Source organism: Micropterus dolomieu, linkage group LG02, assembly GCF_021292245.1.
Source record: "Micropterus dolomieu isolate WLL.071019.BEF.003 ecotype Adirondacks linkage group LG02, ASM2129224v1, whole genome shotgun sequence".
Classification (NCBI taxonomy): domain Eukaryota; kingdom Metazoa; phylum Chordata; class Actinopteri; order Centrarchiformes; family Centrarchidae; genus Micropterus; species Micropterus dolomieu.
The window spans coordinates 19,276,884-19,300,254 of record NC_060151.1 but is presented as its reverse complement, the minus strand read 5'-3'; the positions used below and the strand labels follow the sequence as shown (position 1 = coordinate 19,300,254).

The 23,371-nt window shown below is 41.4% G+C and overlaps 2 protein-coding genes across 2 annotated transcripts in view; both read right to left on the bottom strand.

The window, feature by feature from the left end:
* LOC123983373 (immunoglobulin lambda-1 light chain-like) overlaps positions 1 to 2,611 on the bottom strand; it is an 11,852-nt gene extending 9,241 nt beyond the window's left edge. Inside the window, exons 1-2 of the mRNA XM_046069630.1 lie at positions 2,475 to 2,611; positions 2,055 to 2,382 (exon numbers count right to left, since the gene is read on the bottom strand). Coding sequence (XP_045925586.1) covers positions 2,055 to 2,382; positions 2,475 to 2,514 — 368 coding nt within the window. The 5' untranslated portion in view covers positions 2,515 to 2,611. The remainder of the gene's footprint in view (positions 1 to 2,054; positions 2,383 to 2,474) is intronic.
* A 3,472-nt stretch (positions 2,612 to 6,083) lies between these two features.
* The window catches only part of LOC123967479 (immunoglobulin lambda-1 light chain-like), a 20,999-nt gene continuing 3,711 nt past the window's right edge, over positions 6,084 to 23,371 (bottom strand). The window contains exons 3-4 of the mRNA XM_046043587.1: positions 7,367 to 7,398; positions 6,084 to 6,605 (exon numbers count right to left, since the gene is read on the bottom strand). Of these exons, the coding sequence (XP_045899543.1) occupies positions 6,280 to 6,605; positions 7,367 to 7,398 (358 nt within the window). The 3' untranslated portion in view covers positions 6,084 to 6,279. The remainder of the gene's footprint in view (positions 6,606 to 7,366; positions 7,399 to 23,371) is intronic.

Below are 23,371 nucleotides of genomic sequence, written 5' to 3'. Positions count from 1 at the left end.
ATTTGAGGATTATGGAGGCCACTGTGCTCTTAGGAACCTTAAGTGCAGCAGAAATTTTTTTTGTAACCTTGGCCAGATCTGTGCCTTGCCACAATTCTCTCTCTGAGCTCTTCAGGCAGTTCCTTTGACCTCATGATTCTCATTTGCTCTGACATGCACTGTGAGCTGTAAGGTCTTATATAGACAGGTGTGTGGCTTTCCTAATCAAGTCCAATCAGTATAATCAAACACAGCTGGACTCAAATGAAGGTGTAGAACCATCTCAAGGATGATCAGAAGAAATAGACAGCACCTGAGTTAAATATGAGTGTCACGGCAAAGGGTCTGAATACTTATGACCATGTGATATTTCAGTTTTTCTTTTTTAATAAATTTGCAAAAATTTCTACATTTCTGTTTTTTTCTGTCAAGATGGGGTGCTGAGTGTACATTACTGAGAAATAAAATGAACTTTTTTGATTTTTGGAAAATGGCTGCAATGAAACAAAGAGTGAAAATTTTAAAGGGGTCTGAATACTTTCCGTACCCACTGTATGACATAGCATTGGAATCTAAACATCAGACAGACTGACTGGCACTATGTAGAAAGCGTTGCATGTGGCTTGAAGGACACACAACGTGTCTTCATTTGAACCAATAACCAATAGTCTCTCGAAGGATAAACAGTAACTTTATTTGGACACTTAATGAATGTCTGTAGGAAGGATGAACATCCCCAGTGTGACGGAAAGGCAAGAGCAGTCAACCCACCTGGATTCGTACCCGGGTCTACAGGGTACCAAATATGCAACTTGACTGCAACGCCAAAGAGCCAGGCTCGTTGGTATGGCAGTCACAGTGCATACTCAACCGTAGTGACGGTGGTCCGTCACACTGCCCTCCCCTTCGGGAGACGCCCCATTGTGCTTCACGCACACAGGCGTCCGTCACAACTCCTGCCAATTGTACTTCTCCCATCTCAGGGTGCCCCCAGCCACTAGTGCTTCACCCATCTCTGGGGTCCCTCACATACACATCACACCGTAGTGACAGTGGTCCGTCACACCCAGACAGGAAGCATATTTCAGATTTGGTGTGTGCATTGCATGTGTTTATACGTTGGATGCTGACACTATATCTCCTCTGTTGGGCTCAATAAACCTGAACCTGGCTCATAATATTTCTTCAACAAATATTAGCAAGAAATCAAGTTGAGATGATCATAAACTAAACATAACTTAGATTCAGGTTCACGATTTCTTCCAGTTGTATATTAAATCAAGTGTAAACAGTGTTCTGTAATAAACAGTGTGTAGAGTTTATGTAACTGTTTATCTCTCATCTCAGTTTTATCACCTTCCCAGTAACTTGCTCCATATTAATGAAGACTCCAGTGTTTCATTCATTGGAAACACAACATGAATCACTAAATATATATGACATATTGTCAGGGGAGGTGTAGCTTTTTCATTCGGTTGTGTTTCAGATGTACAAATCATAACTTTCAGTGTTTGTAATTTTGGTTTCCAGATGATCTTTGGTCCTGTTCATAAAGAAAGAAAAATGCAACTGGATTTATATTTAATACAAGTTTTTGTGTAACAATCCTCACTACATGTGCACTTGACAATTTGTATAGACATAATGTATTTATTACATCTGAATTTAGATCAGCAAAAGAGCATCTGCTGCAAACGTTTCAGTTTGTATGATGAGTGGCAAGAGACACAAAATTTAGTAAAAATCATGATAACAGTTTTACAGATGATAACTTGTGTATTGGTGGTTTATATTTACTTGTGAGCATATTTGCTGTTTTTCTGTTAAAGCTTGTACACATGGCATACCGTGTTTGCCACTTGGAAAATTGTTAAATACAGTATACTACCACTAGGAACGATCTGAGGATTTATTTGAGAATTAGAAAGAAGGAGTTTGACAATGTATTTTTAATATTTATATGGGGAAGTTACAGAAACATTGGCTGATAGCTTCACTCCCAGTCAATGTGAGGTGAGGTCAAAAAGCAGAAGTGTTTGTGAGGAGGTTTTTGTCACAGTGTAAATCACTGTGATGCGTACTCATTCACAGAGCTGTCCCATGTTTTACAGTAATAGACTGCTGAGTCTCCCTCCTCCACGTTGTTGATGATCAAACGATAATCTGATTGAGACTGATGAGTAGATGTGAACTTGGGTGAAGAGAAACCAGAGCCATAGGTTGGAGAGCTTGAGCTGTGATGAAAATATAAGACAAACTGAGGAACTCCTCCAGGAATCTGTTTATACCAGCGAGCAGCACTGGTAGTAACAGTCCCCAGGTTACAGTCCATGGTGGCTGTCTCTCCCTTCCTCAGCGTCACAACAGGAGGCTTCTGTGTCACCACCGTCACACCACTCACACCTGGAAACAACAAGATGACATGGAGTCAAGAGAAACACACAGACTGATGAATCCAGCATGAGGTCAAAGCTGCAGTAAGTCAGCCTCCTTACATGTTAGAGCAGTGATGAGAGTGCAGAGGGTCCCCAGCATGGTGTCAGTGTGTGCTGAGAATGGCCTTGTAACTTGGAAAGTGAGCTTACTGCTGACAGATTAGAGGGTTTGGAGGATGAGGAGAGGAGGTGCTGGAGGAGCAATTTAATACAACACTGAAACTGAGTTTGACTGACAGGAGGAGGAGCTTTGCTCACATCTGCATGATTTGTCACATTACAACATCATGACCTGAAAAAGATTTCCAGCAGTTTTATTATCATGTTCGTTCCTATTTGCTCACTTCCTAATAAATGGGATTTAAAAAAACAAATTTAAATATTTTATATATCTGTGATATGTAAGATATGTAATCTTTGTCTCTGCACACATGAACATGATTCACACACTTAGAGGTAAACTGTCAAGGCACGTGTGCTTTGGGAGCAGAGGGGGGAGCACAGTAAGATAGCATCAAAAACACTTGCAAAGGAAAATGCAGAAGCAGATTTTGTGAAAATTGTATTACAAAACATACATCAATATAGTCCATCACAGTAAGAATCTCCTGTTTCTAACACGGAGCACAAACAACACCAGTTTATTCCACAAGTCAGGTTATGGATGAAATGGCATGATCAAGTGGAGGGCATGCAAAGAACACAGAGAGGAGCAGCAGTCAGGGACTTTCCCAGATTCAGGTGCAGCAGGAAAGAGAGCCAAGAGATGATGTGAAGCCAAGAAACAAAGCTATAAAAGGAGGTCCAAAAGGAGGTGTAAGTCAGTCGTTACGTGGTTTTCATGTTGACTTGGGTCTCTTTTCTGGTAACAGAATGGGACTCTATTTTGCACCGATCTCTGACACACTCCGGTGGAAGTTTTGTATTCTAATTGGTGTCTGTTTTTGTTGATAATAAAAATGTTGGTAAGAGTTCAAGCTTTCTTATCTGGTCCAAGTCTTGAATTTTTACAAGACATTACCGGAGCTATGTTTATTAGCCAACACATGTAGCCTGTATGCATAACAACAACACAACACACACGATAACATGCAGGATTTTGCCTTATACTGTATTACCGTAAAACCCATTGAAATGAGCAGGCACATTTCACCTATATGACATCTCCCTCCTTCTTTTGCGTTATTATTCTAATAATGCCAACATCAGCTCCAACTTAAAATGTCTATCTCAACAACTCTTGTCAATTACGGCGTATAAAGAAAATCATACTGGTCTTGCCCTAACTCAACAAAATACTGCAATGGTACTTTAGTTATTACTGTCTTATACTTACGATTACACCTGTAACATCAATAAACCTGAATTATCAACATAAGTGACAATATACATTCTCACACTGTCCCCTACTGTCTACCCCCCCAGAGGGTCACCAATCTACAGGTTTAGCCTGGAGACTGGTCTGCAAACTCGTCCTGATCTGGTTACAGTCCGATTGGGCAAAGGAGTCAGGGGTGCAGCCTCACTCTGGCCAGCAGAAATAGTCTCTAATGAGGTATCACTTCCAGAGTGGGCGTCTGGAACTGGTCTTGGTTGAAGGTGACGGCAGTTTCGCTGCAGCTCAGCTCCTTGTTGCGTCCTGATGACAAATGATCTTGGCTTAGTGCTCTCACTTAGGATCACTGCAGGCTCAGACCACGACTTCTCATTGTCCAGCTTGGAGAGTATAACATCTCCTGGTCGCAGGGCAGGTAAGGGTCTGGCGCCATGACGACGGTTGAAGTAGTGGGCCTGTTTAGCCTTTTCCATCCTGTCCTTTTCTTTCACAGATGACAAGCTCGGCCATTTTGGGATGAAGGTTCCCTCCAAGAAAGGGAGTGTTGTCCTGATTCTCCTCCCCATTAGCAACTCAGCTGGGCTAAAGCAGGGAGTGGACCTATAGCTCATCAGAGCCATCACCGGGTCCTGTTTAAGGATTTTCTTCACTATTTGCACAGCTCTCTCTGGGTGCCCATTACTTTGTGGGTGGTGAGGGCTAGAAGTGCAGTGTTTGAAGACGAGCTTCCTGGCTAGTTCCCGGAACTCTGCACTCGAAAACTGGGGACCGTTATCACTCACCACTACATCTGGGATGCCGAACCTCGCGAAGACTGCTTTTAGCTTTTGGATAACTTGTCCAGTTGTTGTTGATGGCATGTGCAAAATTTCGATTAATCTGGAGTAGTAATCTGAGATTACTAGGTAGTTTTGGTGTTCATGCTCACACAAGTCCATGGCAACTCTCTTCCAAGGTCGCTCCGGGAGTGGTGTGGAGACGAGGGGTTCCTTCTGTTGTGTTCTCTTCAGTTCACTGCACTGTTGACACAACGTCATAAGTGTATTTATCTCTGCAGAGAGTCCAGGCCACTGGTGGTCCACGCTGGTGGAACAGTGTGCGTTCATGAATCATATTTCTTCGTGGTACGAAATACTCAAACTTTGTTAGCACATGGTTAAGGTCATTTCCGTGATCCTCCTCAGCAAACGATCTGTAGATATTTTCCAACTCGTTTCCCATGGCATATATCAGGCTACTCACTTCCATCTTCCTTGTAGAGTTTAGTGGCGTTCCTAAATCTCACGAAGCGCTGCTTCCAATCCGGCCACTCACCCAATTGGTCGAAGGAGAAGTTCGTCAGAGGGTTAAACTTAGCCATAGCTCCCCACGTTCACTTCTGACACAATGTAAAATGATCATACTGGAAGCTTAATACTCTTTAGCCGGAGCTATGTTTATTACCGTAAAACCCATTGAAATGAGCCGGCACATATCACCTTTATATGACAATCACAGATTTGTTTCTTTCCTAATAAACGATTCCCCCAACTGGTTGGTTTTGTGAATGTTTTTGAATTGTTATAATTGTTAATTTTCGTTGGAATATGTTTTCATATCTTAACAAGAAACATCTACTGTAGCATATATGGATATACTTTGTCTCTGCACACATGAACATGATTCACACACATTAGAGGTAAACTGTCTGCGGGTTGGCTGTTAATCGGAAGGTCGGCGGTTCAATCCCTGGCTCCCCCTGGTTGCGTGTAGAAGTGTCCTTGGGCAAGATACTGAACCCCGAATTGCCCCTGGCGGCTATTCCGCCAGTGTATGAATGTTAGTTTCCGTTTGAGCACTTAGGCTCAGTGTATGAATGTGTGTGACTGGTGAATGCAGATGTAGTGTAAAAGCGCTTTGAGTGGTCGAAAAGACTAGAAAGGCGCTATACAAGTACGGAGCATTTACATTTACATTCACCTCTTCATTTACATGGAGCTATAAATAAGTAGAGGAGGCCTGCAGGTGCATCCTGGTAAGGAAGAGAGGGAGGAGTAGAGAGGTGATGCTTCACTGACGGAGGATGAAAACTCAGTTTCATTTGTGCATTTTATTGGATTTTTCTAAGGTCTTAACTTCTGCAAGCAACTAAAACCAGACAAAGTTATATTAATCTCTCTGTTGTGCTTTTATTTATAAGAATCAAACAGAAATGTGTCTGTTATCTATGTTTCTGGATTAAATGTAATTATCAGTGAGAAGAACATCTTGAGAAAAATAAAATCTAATGAAAAGGAACATTTTGTAGCACATTATTATTTTAAATGATGTTTTCAATAATACAAATAAAACACTTTTTAAGTCAGAGTTTTTTTATTGAATGAGTCTTGAAAAAGCAGCAGTAGCAAAGCTGATACAACGTCTCCACCTAACTGTCACAACATTTATTACAAGCATGCAGACACATCTTTTCTAACATGTAAACCTTGTAATGAGCAAACAGCACAAACAGTAAAGAAGCAGGTTTGAAATGGTCATTCTGCTCCTCTACTATTCTTCAGTGGGACAGTCTGACTTGTTGATGTTTTTCTCTGAAGTCTGGGAGCCCAAAGACACTTTACATGTGTAAATCTTATCCATGTTCCAGTCTGACGTCTGGATGGCCAGATAGCTGCTGATTTGGAAAGTCTTGTCTGGTTGCTGAACAGCGGTGCTGGTAGAGATCCCACTGCTCACTGGACTCCCAGCAGCCAACCAGCTCACATCTGCAAAAGGACCAGACTGACTGGACAGACAGACCAGAGTGGCTTTGTTGGACTGGAGCTCAGCACTGGATGGAGGGAAGACTGTCAGGACAGGAGGAGGGAGGCTGGAGCCTGAAAACACATGAAGGACATTCATCAAACTAGGTAATGAATCGTTAATACAAAGCATGAGATTAACAGATTGATTCATTAGTTTTGTTCACAATATAAAAAACACTTTAAAGCATTTTAAATCAGCAACACATTTAGAAATCATCACCTAAAACATGAGGTGTTCTTCTTTAAAACTAAATTCATCAGTCACAAACCTGATGACTTCAGTACAGATTTTAAATTAAAAACGAAATTATAAAGTCGCCTTTTGTGTCTGACAAAATGATGATATAATCTTTTGTCACTGACAAATTACAGTATATCAGTAGCCACTTTGCTTCACCTATCAACCAAAGAAAATAAAATTCAGTCAACAGCCTATATAATTACAATACATTCAGAATAATCCTTAAACTTTATAAGATTAGTCAATAAAAAAAACCCCACAGTTGCAGCAATTAAGGACTGATTTTGTAATTTGGATAACTTTGACAGATAATCTAACATCTACTCATATTCATATATCAATTATAAAAAAATAAAAAAATATTAAATAGATCATCTGTGGAGCATTTGTGGAAAACTCTTCACATATTGTGATTTATTGCAGATGTTCTTTTCAAAGATAGCCTGATACCAATGCAGGTGTACAAAAACATTTATTTAAAAAATGTTTTATGACATGTTCAATGAAGACTTAACACAAACATTTAAGTTTTTCTGTCAATACGTATCAGACACAAAAAAACTCGTTTTATGATCAGTTAAAAAGTACTTACTTGTCACAATCAGCTTGGTGCCTTGTCCGAATACCACAGTGATTCAGTTTGTACACATGGCTGTACAAAAACCTCTTGACTCTCACTAATGATGGGAGAGGAACTGAAACATCCTGCTGAGACCAGCTTTCACTGTCAGCGTCTCATTCCCTTCATCAGTCTGTTATGAGTTGTATTTTTTCCCCTGTAGGTTTCTGGGTTTTGCCATTGTTTTGTGTGTCCTTCTGTTTGCCTCTGTTTCTCTCGTTTAATTCATGTTTAGTGTTTACTTTTGGTACTTCTGTGTTATTTTGCCCTTGTTCTGCTCTGTGTTCTTTTTAATCCCAGCTTCAGTCTGTGTTCCTTGTTGGTGTTAGTTTAGTGGTGATATGTCTTATGGTGTCTGGATTAGTTTGTTATTCTTGTTGTTCTGATCTGTTATTTCTTACTTTTATATGTTTAGTGTTCAGTACTTGTGTTATGTCTGCTCACCTCCAGTATCCCTCTGCATGTCAGTCTCTCTGTTTTCCCCTGCTCTCTCTCTGCCTGCCTGTGTCTCGTTAGTCTCATGTCTGTCACCTGTGTTACTCCCGCCCTGCTTGTTTGTCCCTGGTGTATATATGTTTGGTGTTTCTCTTCAGTCTTTGTCTGTGTTACCTGTCGTGTCTTGTTCAGTGTTTCACAGACTGCTTATATTCCAAAACACTGCTGGACTTCAGGACTGATTCTGAGTCTTCTACTGCATCCTGTTGTTTTCGTGGTGGAGATGTTAAAAGTCCAGATTTCATCAGTGAATTTAGAGTGATGATCAAAATGTTTTCTTGATAAGTGCAAAATTCAGCCAATTGACCAAACTTTGGTCAAGTTTTTGTGGAAGGGAATTTTTCAAACATGTGTGACTTCAAATGAATTGGCTGAGTATCTTTTCTTGTTGTTCCAGGTTTCTTGATTAAAATTTCTTGAATTTGGTCAGAGTTCATAAAACCTGTAATGAGTCTCTCATTGAGGTTTTTGTCAGTGTGAATCACTGTGATACAGCTGCAGCAGCAGAGTTGTCCCATGTCTGACAGGAATAGACAGCAGAGTCTCCTGCCTCTGACTGCTTAATGATGAACTGGTAATCTATGTTTAATGAGGCTTTAGAGTTGAATCAATCTGAGCAGAATCCTGATCCAAAGTCGAGTGAATCGTCCATATAAAGAAATCTCAGAACATACTGAAAACCTTCACCAGGAACCTGTTTATACCAACTAAATAATATCCATCATATCTCTCAATGTTGCAGTTGAGAACAACCTCTTGTCCTGTAGAAACTGTGTGGACAGCAGGCGTCTGGGTCAGCACTATCACTGCATCAACATCTGTCAACACAGAGAAATACATGAGTGAAAGGTTTCTGTGTGAAAACATGGGCTATAAAAGGAATGAGAAGAATCTCTTACATGTTAGAGCAGTGATGAGAGTGCAGAGGATCCCCAGCATGGTGTCAGTGTGTGGTGTAAACGTCCCTTACTGTCCAGCTGAGAGGTGAGCAGGGTTGGAGTGTGAGGAGAAGAGAGACTGAAGCTTATAAAGACACTGAGGAGAGGAGAAGAGGCGGAGTTTCAACACCCAACACAGTTTTCATTGTGAGTTTCCCATTATAAACATTTCCCAAATTGTTCTCATAAATTATGTTCACAAACAACATTGATCACATTGATTTTGGTCTGCTGATGTCATCTGAGTGTTGAATCTAGTTGTATTTGTTGCAGTTTTCTATAAAGGACTGATCAAACTTCAAATACTCCTTTTATGAGTTTAGAGTTTACTATTAAATTTGAAACCTCAGATTGTAAACAAATCCAGTAAACAGCTTAAAATTGCGAGCCAGACATGGTATAAATGCAAATATTTACTTCATGTTTCAGTTTTATACTTTTCTAAGTTTTCTACCAATAGAATAATCCTCTTAATCTAGTCTTATTTTGATTTAATCAGTGTTCAGCTGTGTGTGAGATCTGTAATATTTGTATAAGTGATATTTTTGTTGTCACTGTTGTCTGTTGGTGTCTTTTTCATAATTCACAATTAGTAACACAATAAGTTTTACAACTTAATTTTCTGTTAAACATGGTTTGTTATTATGTTAGCAAGAAACAAGCAGAGATGATCACATACTAAATCTAAATTCATCTGTTTTCACGTTCATGTTTTCTTCGAGTTGTATAAACAGTGTTCTACAATAAGCAGTGTGTAGAGTTGATGTAATGGTTTATCTCTTATCTCAGTTTTATCACGTTTCCATTAACTTGCTCTCACTTAAGTAGCATACTCCATATTAATGAAGACTCCAGCGTTTTATTTATTGGAAACACTTCATGAATCACTAAAAAGATATGACTTGTTGACAGATGAATAGAGTTTTCATTTGGTTGGTTGTGTTTCAGCTGTACAAGACATAACTTTTAGTGTAGAAGGAGAAGGATAATTGCAACTAGATGAATATTTTAAGTGTCTAACAAGTGTTTAACAATCATCACTACATGTGCACGTGAGGATTTATATCAAGACATATCTGATTTAGATCAGCAAATGAGAATCTGCTGCAAACATTATACAGGTGCTGGTCATATAATTTGAATATCATCAAAAAGTTGATTTATTTCAGTAATTCCATTCAAAAAGTGAAACTTGGATATTATATTCATTCATTACACACACGCTGATATATTTCAAATGTTTATATCATTTAATTGTGATTATTAAAACTGACAACTAATGAAAATCCCAAATTCAATATCTCAGAAAATTAGAATATTAAGACCAATACAAAAAAAGATTTTTAGAAATATTGGCCAACTGAAAAGTATAAACATGAAAAGTATGAGCATGTACAGCACTCAATACTTAGTTGGGGCTCCTTTTGCCTGCATTACAGTGGCATGGAGTCGATCAGTCTGTGGCACTGCTCAGGTGTTATGAGAGCCCAGGTTGCTCTGATAGTGGCATTCAGCTCTTCTGCATTGTTGGGTCTGGCGTATCGCATCTTCCTCTTCACAATACCTCATAGATTTTCTATAGGGTTAAGGTCAGGCGGGTTTGCTGGCCAATTAAGAACAGGGATACCACGGTCCTTAAACCAGGTACTGGTAGCTTTGCCACTGTGTGCAGGTGCCAAGTCCTGTTGGAAAATGAAATCTGCATCTCCATAAAGTTGGTCAGCAGCAGGAAGCATGAAGTGCTCTAAAACACACACTTGTAAATGAGCAGGGAGGGAGGGAGACACAGCTGAAACACATCAGGGAATCAACCACAGGGACACCAGGTACAGAGACTACAAAATAAAACAGGAAGTGAAGTTCACGGAACACTCATGGACAGATCTACCAAAGTAAAACATGGAACGACTGCAAAATCAGGACATGGACAGGACCAAACAAAAACATGGAAATATAAGACTAAGGACTAGGATACAGACATAATGATAAAGCACAGAAGTACACAGATCAGGAAAACACTTAAACATGAACTAAAGCACAGGACTAACTAAACAAGACTACACAGAGAAACACAGAACCAAAAACGGACTTAAACAGGAAAGACATGAACACAAAACCACATTCCTAACATAGACACCCATGTCATTTTTTATCATACTGTGTCTCAAACTATACTGTGTCTCAAACAGTCTATGGTCTTAAATACTGACTAAACGTTATTTTAATTGTACTCTACCTGTTACTGTACTTAAACAGGCATAGCACTCGGGAGGAACTTAAAACCCTGTTGAAGCAAGCGTTGCCAAATAAATCGTGCAATCAAACTGAAGTATTTGGCCACTTTGTTTCTACATACAGGTGATTTAATGTTCCTCAAAAGCACATGCATGTACACCAGTATAAAGGATTTAGTGTTGTGAATCCTTGCGTAGCTCTGTAGTAGTTTTGCAGTGTTGAAATACAGATTTTTAGCTTTACACTGCCATGCTAGGCTAGCGGACCTGTTGCCAGTGAGTAACCTACACAGTTCAAAAGGAATGGCTGGCATCCCCGCCCTTTTCTGCTGAAACTGTCAGTTCTTTTAAATTAAGACTGAAGACTTTTATTTTTACCATTGCTTTTAATTAAATATATAAGATTTTTCTTTTTACCACTGCCTTTAACTAGTAGATTGATAACTTACACTGCACTGTAACTTTTACTGCCCTGTTTTCTTTTTCTTTGTTTTTAGCTTTTTACCATTGCTTTTAATTAAATATTTACACGGTGAGAAATGAGTAGGTAATTGAGTGAAAAGATAATGAGAGTGAGATTGAACAGAGTGAAGGAAGTGGTCTTAAATCTCGCGCCTGAGTGATTTCCAGGAACCTCTGTCCACCTGTAAATGCGCAGGTGGGTCCAGAGTATAACTGGATCAAAGTGGCCTGCGGACAGACATGTCCTGGTTTCTCTGTAGTGTCCGAGGGTTTCTGGAGTTTCAGTGGACCCAAAGATTGCTATGGACCCAAGTACAGACTAGCTAGAGAGAGTAGATTAAGTGTCTGTGTTTGTTCTCTTTTCAGAATGGTTGTAACTGTTATTTGCTCAACGCCTTAGCCTGTTTTTATTTTCCGTTTAACTCTTTTAACCCTGATTACATTACACTGTAACTTTTATTATTTTTTAATGTGTATTTTTTCAATTACAAATGTTGCTTTTCAATTTTTTTTACATTTCCCTGTTGCTTTTATGTTTTATGTAAGGCACTTTGAATTACCTTGTTGTTGAAATGTGCTATACAAATAAACTTGCCTTGCCTTGCCTTTGAGGTGGCCCCTCCCCCATGGGTCGTGGCTGGGCGGTGAGAGGCCCATCCTGGACCTGTCACTGTTCAACAGGGCGATTATGGTGAGACCTTTTCACATATTAACAATGAAACCGGTGATGCAGTGTGTGCGCCAGGGAAACTGGCTCTCCTCCATCGACCTGAAGGACACGTACTTTCAAGTGTCCATCATTCCCGGACACAGGAAGTTTCTGTGGTTTTCATGTTTTCATTCCAGGGCGACCAGTACCAATACAACCGCCTGACCTGCACACTTTTGCCAAGTATTTCGATACGGCCCTGGAGCCGCTCTGGCGGTCGGGCATCAGGGTCCTGTTTTATCTGGACAACCTGCTGCTGCTGGCGCCACCCCGGGACGAAGCGGTGGTGCAGACAGCCCAGCTAGTTACACACCTGTCTTACCTGGGCTTCACGGTGAACTGGAAGAAGAGTGCTCCTCTCCCCTCCCAGAGACTCACCTACCTTGGCGTGGTACTGGACTCCTCTCTCCGGAGAGCGCGGCTCTCTCAGGAGATTGTGGATGGTCTGGTGGAGCTGCTCCGCCGTGTTGTCTCTCGAGCGGCGGTGGCAGCTCTGTCGGTCATGGTCAATAGCGATAGCCTTAGAATGCGAAGCCTATACGAAATAGAACAGGTAGTATAGGTGCAGCCCTCTAAGTTGAAGGCCTCAATGGACCTTGGTTCTCAGTGCTGAAGAAAAGGCATTTGGGAGCCAAAGGCTGGGTCTCACCGTTGTGTATATATACGAGGTGCGGACGTAGGAAAGGCCCACGCTTTGGGTGGCCGTAGACTAAAATTCTCAGTGCCGCGCAGGCGCACGGAAGGGTTAAACCCAATAGCGATAGCCTTAGAGGGCTGCGGCTCTCTTTCGGAAGACAGTCGGATGCGCTCTCCCCGTGGCCCTGCGGTTGCTGAGGCGGCTACAGTCATGGGGATCGCAGCGTGATATCTCCGAGGGCGTTGGGACGGCTGAGGCCTTTTTCCGGTCCTCGTCTGCTGACTCCTCATCCTCTCTTCCCCGATCTGGAGCCCGTTCTCGGCTTCTCCCGTCCGAGGTATGAGTTTGGAGAGGCTTGCACAATCGTATTCTGAGGAGCTAGACGTGCTTAGCATCATGGAGGATGACTTCCGGAAGCCGGGCCGGTTTTACAGTCTGGACCTTCCTTCTGCACCCGGCACCCGTGCGCTCTCCTCCTAGTCGTGCCGTCAGGTTCTGCACACTCGGGGGAAGGCGGGGTTTTGGCGCGGCCTAAGTGGGTATCTCGTTCCCATAGTGTCATCACCGACGCAGTTCGAGTTCCCTCGAAGGGGAACGTCTCGGGTTACGTATGTAACCCTTGTTCTACTGTTCTAGTAACACCACTAGGATTGGAGTAGTTTCATTCATAGTTCAGCACTGCCACGCCCAGAGGCGTACCCATAGTGTTGTCACCGACGCAGTGTCTCATTCCCCTTCTCGGGGAACAAGGGTTACATACGTAACCCGAGATGTTTTCTATATTTATCATCTCATACACACGCAGATATTTTCCCTCCTTAGTGAAACATAATGTTTGAAACAAACACTTATCACATTACATAAACTCTTTAAAACTCTAAATGGGAAACATCTGGAATGTTTTTCTACGATGTGTTATTTATAGTATAACAAAACTACGGCAATTATGATCATGCAAACACACAGCCATGGGTCAGAGTTTGACCCAGGCCGCTGCAACATGTCACGGTTTGGTGGTGAAGGCAGGGCTGAGCAGGTTGGAGGACCCAAATGCAGGACGCAAGGCATAGGAGGTACAGTTCAAGGGGTTTTAATAAACAAACAAAGGCGAGCACACTTACAAAATGAGTGGCTGATGACAGAGTCCAAAAACAAAGGCTGTCCAATAGAAATCCAAAAGGGTGAAAACCAGAATCCAAAACTGAGCAGGGTAACAGGGAGACACGGTGAGTAAGTCTGGAGACACGAGCACAAACTGCAACACTGGGTGACAATAAACAATGACCTGACAAAGACAAGACAGAAACACCAGGTATATATACACAGGGACTAACGAGCAGGGCGGGAGCAACACAGGTGAAAGACATGAGGCACAGGTAGGGAGAGAGCAGGGGAAAACAGAGACAGACATGCAGAGGGATCACTTGGGTAACAGACATGACAAGGGTTACCGAACACTAGACGAAAGACAAGACAGACCCCCAAAACCCAACAGACCAAAATAACGCTAACTAAACACAAAAGTGCAAAACACCGCATGGCAGACAGGCAGAGTGTGACACAGCAAGGATAGAATTCTTTTTTTTTTCTCTGTTTTTTTAATTTTTTCCCCCCAAAATCAATCTTTTTGATTTTTGGAAAATAGGCCGTTCCTTAAATCACTCAAAATGCCACCATTAAATGGCATCACCTGCTAGTCTACATAAACTCCTAGGTAGTTTATCACTAGAGATGCTACCATAATGGGATTATGCACTTATCACTCCTGGCCTGTTATTTTTTCTCTGTTTATGTATTTTTTAAAGTTCCATTTTAATTCTAAACTCCCCCGAATAGACCCGTTATCACCACCCCCAATGATTAACTATATTTATAGTTCTATAAACCCCAACTGGGCGAACTGTTTCCGGAATAGGTGTCTGACTCAACAGAACACCTGGCTAGCACGAAGGTTTTATGCCGAATTCTGAATAGGTGTCTGACCCGACAGAACACCTGGCTACCACGAACATCTCCAACACATGCGGTTTGACTTGGGCGTTGATCAGCTGGAACGTCCAATCCCATCTTTATAACCAAAATGTCAGGGAAAATAATTCCTAACCAAAGAATACGGAGTCAAATAGATGTGTTGAATCATTTCTTTATGTAACGTGGCCACGGAGAGAACGCAGTTACTCTCCCGAACTCAGCATTTCCTCTCCTTAAGTACAGAACAAGTACAAAGCAAACAACAGCCAACAAATGGTAAATGAAAGAAAACAAATGGCAGAGTATTATCATACACTCAAAAACTCTTCCTGAGCTAAGAAAGGAAATGCAAATGTATGTGGCATCAGATGTTTCTCTGTCTCTTGATTGGTTTATGTTAAAACTCTCACCTACATGCCAGCAGACGTTTATTGTAAATCAGACAACCCTTTGTTTAGGAATAAAAACCCTGTGACCAATGCTAATTTCTCACAAGTTACCTAAAAGTCAAGAACTTATAATGTATTTCTCAAGTGCTACAAGTGCAATACTACAAACTCAACTCTAATATGTGCAATATATAACATGAAATAAGTATTTACAAGTATGTGTACACATGTATATACCTAATTATTATTTTTTTTTAAATTAATTTTATTTTTTATAGATGACTCTGAGTGACGCACAAAGAATTCCAATGTACCTGTACTGCAACGTATCTGTGCAAATGGCAATAAACTTTATTCTATTATTCTATTCTACAGTATTGTCTCTTGTTACACGAATAGTTTGTATTCAATATTACATTATGAAAACAACCCTTTGATAAGCTGCCTTGGGTACCTTGAAAGGTGCTATATAAATTTAAGTTATTATTAATATGGATGGGGCATTTTGATCTCAACTATACACTTGTTTACTATATACTAGGTTTTATAGCTGCATCTTTCATGGTTGTGATGCTATCATGGTGACAAAATCTGTCCAACTTTCTACAAACTTCTACAGAAAATTGCTGTGCTGGAAACCAAGATCTACAGGTTAGAAGTGAATGTGGAAGTGAATGGATTATGTGGGAATGACACCACTTTACCATGGACCCAAAACAATGGACAAGAGCATGCTAACACAGGGCTAATTAGTACCAACAAGACTACCAAGAAGCAGGAGGCCTGTGTACTGGATAATAAATCTGAAAGTGGGAGTCCTCCCTGGAACGCTCTTGGTGCAAAGCCCAAGAGTAAATCATTTCCTTGGGAAATGGGAGGACGAGTAACAGGCAGAACCCAGCGCCCTGAGATTTGTGATGCGACTGGCTGGCCTGCATTATCATCCAGGCAGAGCGCCTCTTCAACCCCTGTTCTTGGTAGGACACAGCCGTGGACAGCTGCAAAAGGGAGAGTTAGCAACAAACCTCCCCAACAACCAAGTGTGCAACAGAGGAATACAGATTTTCACCACTATTGCAGGACCCTGGATCTCCGTCTGATGACCTGGATAACATCCTGTCCTCACACAGAAGGGTAATGACTGAGAGTAAATCAGAAAGTAAAAGGCTGCAGGGAAAGCTAACGACTGGGCCTCAAACTCTGATTGTGAGTGACTCTGCTGTAAACGATGTAAGAAGCATGTGCAGTAAGAACACCAAAATACTCTGCTTTCCGAAGGACACGGTGGCTGACTTGGCAGAAAGAATCCTGCATATCGTGGCTGAACATCCTACTGTGAAAAACATCATACTGCACATCGGGACCAATGATGTTGTAAAGCAACAGTCTGAAGTGTTGAAAGGGGACTTTAATAATCTGTTTAACACAGTCAGCTCTCTGAATGCTGAGTTGTTTATCAGTGGCCCTATACCGCCAATCGGAAGAGGAGCTGAGAGATTCAGCAGACCAGGATAAAATGGTTGAATAAACTCTAGCGATGGGTACTAAAACCTGGTATTAAATGGACCATGGGGACAAATTATCTTACTTGCTTCCTGCTTTCTTACAGTGCAGACACTTTGCTGCTTGCTCTTACCTCTGCTTGTATTCTTTTGCTGAAACTCTCTTTTTTTTTCCTGAGCGGCGGCTCTTGGATACTTTTAAATCACTGGGACTGTCAGATAAAGTAGGCTATTGCCATACTTTAAACACTTTTATGATCTTAGTGCTATGCGAGTACGGCCTATCAATAGCACTAGCCTGTACTGCAGTGACTGGAGTTATAGCTAATGCTAATTAGCAACAAGATGCCCCCCTTCTCCATGGACGACTTCTACAAACTTCTACAGGAAATTGCAGTGCTGGAAACCAAGTTCCGCGTTGAAATGGAAATATGTCCTTTAGTGAGTCTTCTGAAATAAAGAGTCCAATCCAGACGTCTTTTAAGGGTTTTATTCTTTGCAAAGGGTCAGACAAACAGTCTGCAGAGTGTACGACAAAGACTGTAAGGGTATTACGCAGCTATCCAAGGGAGGAAGGGAGTAGGGACCAGCTGTCCTGAGATGAAGGCCTATCAAGGACAGTCAGATAAGAAAACTCTCTAACGAGCATCTTGCCCATGGGAAACTTCACCTAGCTGTAACATCATAAAATAATCAAATAACCACACAGTGAAACACTGGTCTATGCTGATGAAGCATGCAGGGTGAAACAGTAAACACAGTAAAATATCAATTGACTCATTTCCATTTCCGGTGCTTGTGTGTTGGTAGCGTGTTATGCTGCTCTCGCTAAATACCAGTTAAATTTGTTAGATTTGTCATTATAGCGGCCAGCTGTCCGCTAAACACTTATTCTTACAGTAATTTTGCCTACGCACTCACACTTCTTTCCATCTTTTTAGTGACTGCTGTTCAATCATAGTTTTCAAAAGTTTTGGTAGCCAACGCTACAGTACATTAGTTTAGCCGTTAGCGACTTTAGCTTAGCAGCTAGCGATGGCTTCTCTTACTCCTCTGCCTCCTTTAGCGGTAATGGTACGTTTAATAAGTGTAGTTTATTTGTAGACATGAAGGCGAGGCTCAGTGATTTAGAAGTCCGGCTCCGCACCTTGGTAGATCAGTCTTTAGCTACTGTAGCTAGCCAGTCCCCGGTAGTCAGTGCGGAACGGCCTGAGTTAGCCTCAGGAACTGCCGTCCCCCGGCATCTCCTGAGCAGCCAGGAAGGGGTGGCTGGGTGACTGGCCGAAGGAGGAATAGTCGTAAGCATTCAAATCCCACGGGTCATCACCAGCCTGTTCACATTTCTAACAGATTTTCTCCACTCAGCGACACACCCGCTGAGAAACCAACTCTAATCATTGGCAGCTCCATTTTGAGAAACGTGAAGTTAGCGAAGCCAGCAGCCATAATTAAGTGCATCCCTGGGGCCAGAACGGGCGACACTGAGTCTTATTTGAAACTGCTGGCTAAGGATAAACAAAAATACAGTAAGATTGTTATTCACGCCAGCGGTAATGACTCCCAGTTACGCCAATCGGAGGTCAACATAAGATTAATGTTGAGTTGGTGTGTACATATGCAAAAAACAATGTTGGACACCGTAGTTTTCTCTGGACCCCTGCCAAATCTGACCGGTGATGATATGTATAACCACATGTTGTCATTTCACTGCTGGTTGTTGAGGTGGTGTCCAGCAAACGATGTGGACTTTGTAGATCATTGGCAGACTTTCTGGGGAAGACCTGGTCTGATTCGGAGAGACGGCATCCATCCCACTTGGGAATGAGCAGCTCTCATTTCTAGAAATCTGGCCAAGTTTATTAGTGGACCAAATCCATGACAACCCAGAGTTGAGACCAGGAGGCAGAGTCGCAGTCTAACACACTTCTCTGCCCTTCTATTTCAGCAGTTACCCACTCAAAACCCTACGCAGAGTCGCAGTCTAACACACTTCTCTGCTCCTCCATTTCAGGAGTTACTTAGTGAAAATCGTGTCTGTCCCCCGAGCATTGAAATTATTTAAATCAAAGGTAAACAGAAGGGGAGCTGTGCATAAAAACGTCATAAAAATTAAAACCACAAGAGCAATAGTGCAAATGAATAGGAGAGTTAAATATAGACTCTTAAACAAAAGATCTCTCTCTTCTAAAAGTGTACTAGTAAATGAACTAATATCAGATTATGATATTGATTTATTTTTTCTTACAGAAACGTGGCTGGGTGATGGAGAATATGTTAGCCTAAATTAATCCAACCGTCCCAGTCATATTAATACTCACATTCCTCGAGGCACAGGCCGAGGAGGTGGAGTTGCAGCTATCTTCGACTGTAGCCTACTAATCAGCTCTAAACCTAAACTAAATTATAACTCATTTGAAAGCCTTGTTCATACCCAAGTTGGAAATCACTGCAACCAGTGATTTTTGTTATAGTGTACTGAGCACCGGGTCCGTACTCTGAATTCTTATCTGAATTTGCATTTGCAGGCCAATTTGAGTTTTTGTCAACTTTAGTCCTTAAAACGGACAAAGTTATTATTTTATCTGACCACTGTTTGATAACTTTTGAGTTTGTATTGCTGAACTACACGCCATTGGGCAAAGATTTTTAAACAAGATATCTGTCTAAAGCTAAATTTAAGGATGCGATTCCATCAGCTCTAAATTCATTATTAGATCACAAAGTAACGGAAGACTCCTATGCTAATTTCAGTCCCGCCCAAATCGATCATCTTGTTGATAGTGCTGCAGGCTCGCTGCGAATGACAATTGACTCTGTAGCCCCTCTAAAAAAGAAAATACTAAAACAAAGACGGTTAGCTCCATGGTACTGAATACTGAAACTCACAAATGAAAGCAAATATCGCGGAAACTTGAGAGGAATTGGCGTTCAACCAAACTGGAAAATTCTCGTTTAATCTGGCAAGATGGTCTTAAAAATTATAGGAAGAGCAGCGTACTACTCGTAATTAATAGAAGAAAATAGGAACAACCCCAGGTTTCTTTTCAGCACTATAGCCAGGCTGACAGAGTCACAGCTCTATTGAGCCAAGTATTCCCATAGCTCTCAGTAGTTATGACTTCATGAGCTTCTTTAATGATAAAATTCTAACTATTAGAAACAAAATTCACCAAGACCTGCCCTCAACTGGCACCGACTTATCTCTAAACTCAGGAACCTTAAAAACAGCTGTAAAACCAGATATATGTTTAGACTGCTTTGCTTCCCTCAATCTTTACCAACTAACTTCAATAATTTCTTCATCTAAACCATCAACCTGCCTCTTAGACCCCATCCTGACTTGGCTGCTTAAAGAAGTTTTACCCCTAGTCAGCACCTCTATACTAGATATGATAAATCTATCTTTATCAACAGGCTATGTACCACAGTACTTTAAAGTAGCTGTAATTAAACCTCTTCTGAAAAAGGCCAAACTTGATCCAGATGTTTTAGCCAACTATAGACCTATATCTAACCTTCCATTTCTCTCTAAGGTCCTGGAGAAAGCAGTTGCTAAAAAGCTGTGTGACTTTCTACATAGCAATAGTTTATTTGAGGATTTTCAGTCAGGATTTAGAGTTCATCATAGCACAGAGACAGCACTGGTGAAAATTACTAATGACCTCCTAACTGCGTCAGACAAAGGACTTGTATCTGTACTGGTTTTACTAGATCTTAGTGCTGCATTTGATACCATTGACCATCAGATCCTATTACAGAGACTGGAACATTTCATTGGCATTAAATGAACCACTCTAAGCTGGTTTAAGTCCTATTTATCAGATAGATTTCAGTTTGTACATGTTAACGATGAGTCCTCCATGCACGCCAAAGTTAGTCATGGAGTTCCACAAGGATCTGTCCTTGGACCAATCCTGTTCTCTTTATATACTATGTTATATACAATATTCTTTATAATAATAATAAGCTTTCATTGTTATGCAGATGATACTCAGTTATATATCTATCGATCAAGCCACATGAAACTAATCAGTTAGCTAAACTTCAAATGTGCCTTCAGGATGTTAAAACCTGGATGACCTGTAATGTTAAACTCAGGCCCAGGCAATGTTAAACTCAGGCCCAGGCACCTCCATGACACATTATCTAAAGATATAGTTTCCCTTGATGGCATCGCCCTGGCCTCCAGCACCACTGTGAGGAATCTTGGAGTTATCTTTGATCAGGACATGTCGTTTAAGTCTCACATTAAGCCTTTTTTCACCTACGTAATATTGCAAAAATTAGGAATATCCTGTCTAAAAATGATGCGGAAAAACTAGTCCATGCATTTGTTACTTCTAGGCTGGATTACTGCAATTCCTTATTATCAGGCTGCTCAAAAAAGTCCATTAAGACTCTTCAGCTGATCCAGAATGCTGAAGCACGTGCTCTGACAGGAACCAGGAAAAGAGATCATATTTCTCCTGTTTTAGCTTCTCTGCACTGGCTTCCAGTAAAATCCAGTATATAATTTAAAATCATTCTTCTTACTTACAAAGCTCTTAATGGTCAGGCACCATCCTATCTTAAAGAGCTTATAGTACATTACTACCCCACCAGAGCACAGCACTCCCAGAATGCAGAGTTACTTGTGGTTCCTAGAGTCTCCGAGTAGAATGGGAGCCAGAGCGTTCAGCTATCAAGCTCCTCTCCTGTGGAACCAGGTTCCAGTTTGGGTTCAGGAGGCAGACACCATCTCCACATTTAAGACTAGGTTTAAGTTTTCCTCTTTGATAAAGCTTATAGTTAGGGCTGGCTCAGGTGAGTCCTGAACCATTCCTTAGTTATGCTGCTATAGGCCTAGACTGCTGGGGGACTTCCCAGGATGCACTGAGCTCCTCTCTCCTCTATTTTCTCTCCCGTAGTCTTGTGCTTTCTCGTCCCTCTCCTCTCTCCTCCTCCTATCACTTCCTGCAAGTGTTTCTGGCTCTGGAGCTGTGGAGTCTGGATCTGTGGTTGCAAGTCACCTGCGGCCCCCGTGTTGCTGCTGGACACCCTCTGCTACAATTATTACTAGTCCTATTGTTATTATAATCATTAACATTACGATTATTATCATAAACATTACTATATATCTGTACCATTTTTCATTTAGTCTATAGCAACATCACCTTTACTGTCTGTATCTCTGTGTGGATATTGTGTAGGCTGCCTCCCTCCCCTCTCTCTCTCCTTCCATCCCTCTCTCTCTTTCTCTCTGTTCCTCTCTTGCCCTCTCTCTCTCGCTCTCTCTCTCTTTCTCTCACTCTCCTTCACCCCCAACCGGTCGAGGCAGATGGCCGCCCACCCTGAGCCATGGTTCTGCTCGAGGTTTCTGCCTGTTAAAAGGAAGTGCCTCTGCCTCTGTCGCCTAGTGATTGCTCTTGGTGGGAATTGTTGGGTTTCTGTAAATAACATCACAGAGTACGGTCGAGACCTGCTCTTTTATGGAAAGCACTGTGAGATAACTGTTGTTGTGATTTGGCACTGTATAAATAAAATTGAATTGAATTTATTTTGATTTGTTTTCACAGTAAGTTACTTGTCAATTGTTGCCAGTTATTTACTGTGACTTGTTTTCACAGTAAGTTGCTTGTCAGTTGCTGCCAGTTATTTATTGTGATCTTTGTTTTGACAGTAAGTTACTTGTCAGTTGCTGACAGTTACTTATTGTGATCTTTGTTTTCACAGTAAGTTACTTGTCAATTGCTGCCAGTTGTTTATTGTGACTTGTTTTCACAGTAAGTTGCTTGTCAGTTGCTGCCAGTTATTTATTGTGATCTTTGTTTTGACAGTAAGTTACTTGTCAGTTGCTGACAGTTACTTATTGTGATCTTTGTTTTCACAGTAAGTTACTTGTCAATTGCTGCCAGTTGTTTATTGTGATCTTTGTTTTCACCACAAGTTACTTCTCAATTGCATCCAGTTATTTACTGTGATCTTTGTTTTCAGAGTAAGTTACTTGTCAATTGCTGCCAGTTATTTATTGTGATCTTTGTTTTCACAGTAAGTTACTTCTCAATTGCATCCAGTTATTTATTGTGATCTTTGATTTCACAGTAAGATGCCTATGAAGATTCTCAGTCATCCAGGTCATAGTTATCCAACGAGGGTTAAAATGAAGGGCAACTGGACTTGGTTGAAGATACTGGAAGACGTTTCGTCCCTCATCCAAAGGACTTCTTCAGTTCTGACTGACTGGCAGGGAAACTCAGCTATTTAACCTCAGTGGGGTCGTTATCCCGGGTCATCGATACCGCTGGTTCGTTAGTGTTCCTTGTTGCTGTGACGACAGTCGTTACAGTCGTTGAGACTACCTGTGGCCAAGACTGAACGACCATCGTTGGTATCTTCACCTGAGGCCAATAGGTTACGTTTGTTGAGTTTCCAAAACCTACAGTCCAGAGCGAGCTGCACTAACAGAACAGGAGAATTGTCTTGGAGGAGAAAGGACAATAACCCCACAACACTTGAAACAGACAACAGATGGGTGAAAAACTTGTCAGATAGGGAACTCACCCAACCAGAGAAAGACGTTCTGGCCAAAGGATTAAACTTTGCCATTACACCACAGCAGCTACCAATAGTAGACCTCATCACAGCCACAGAATCAGCCATTA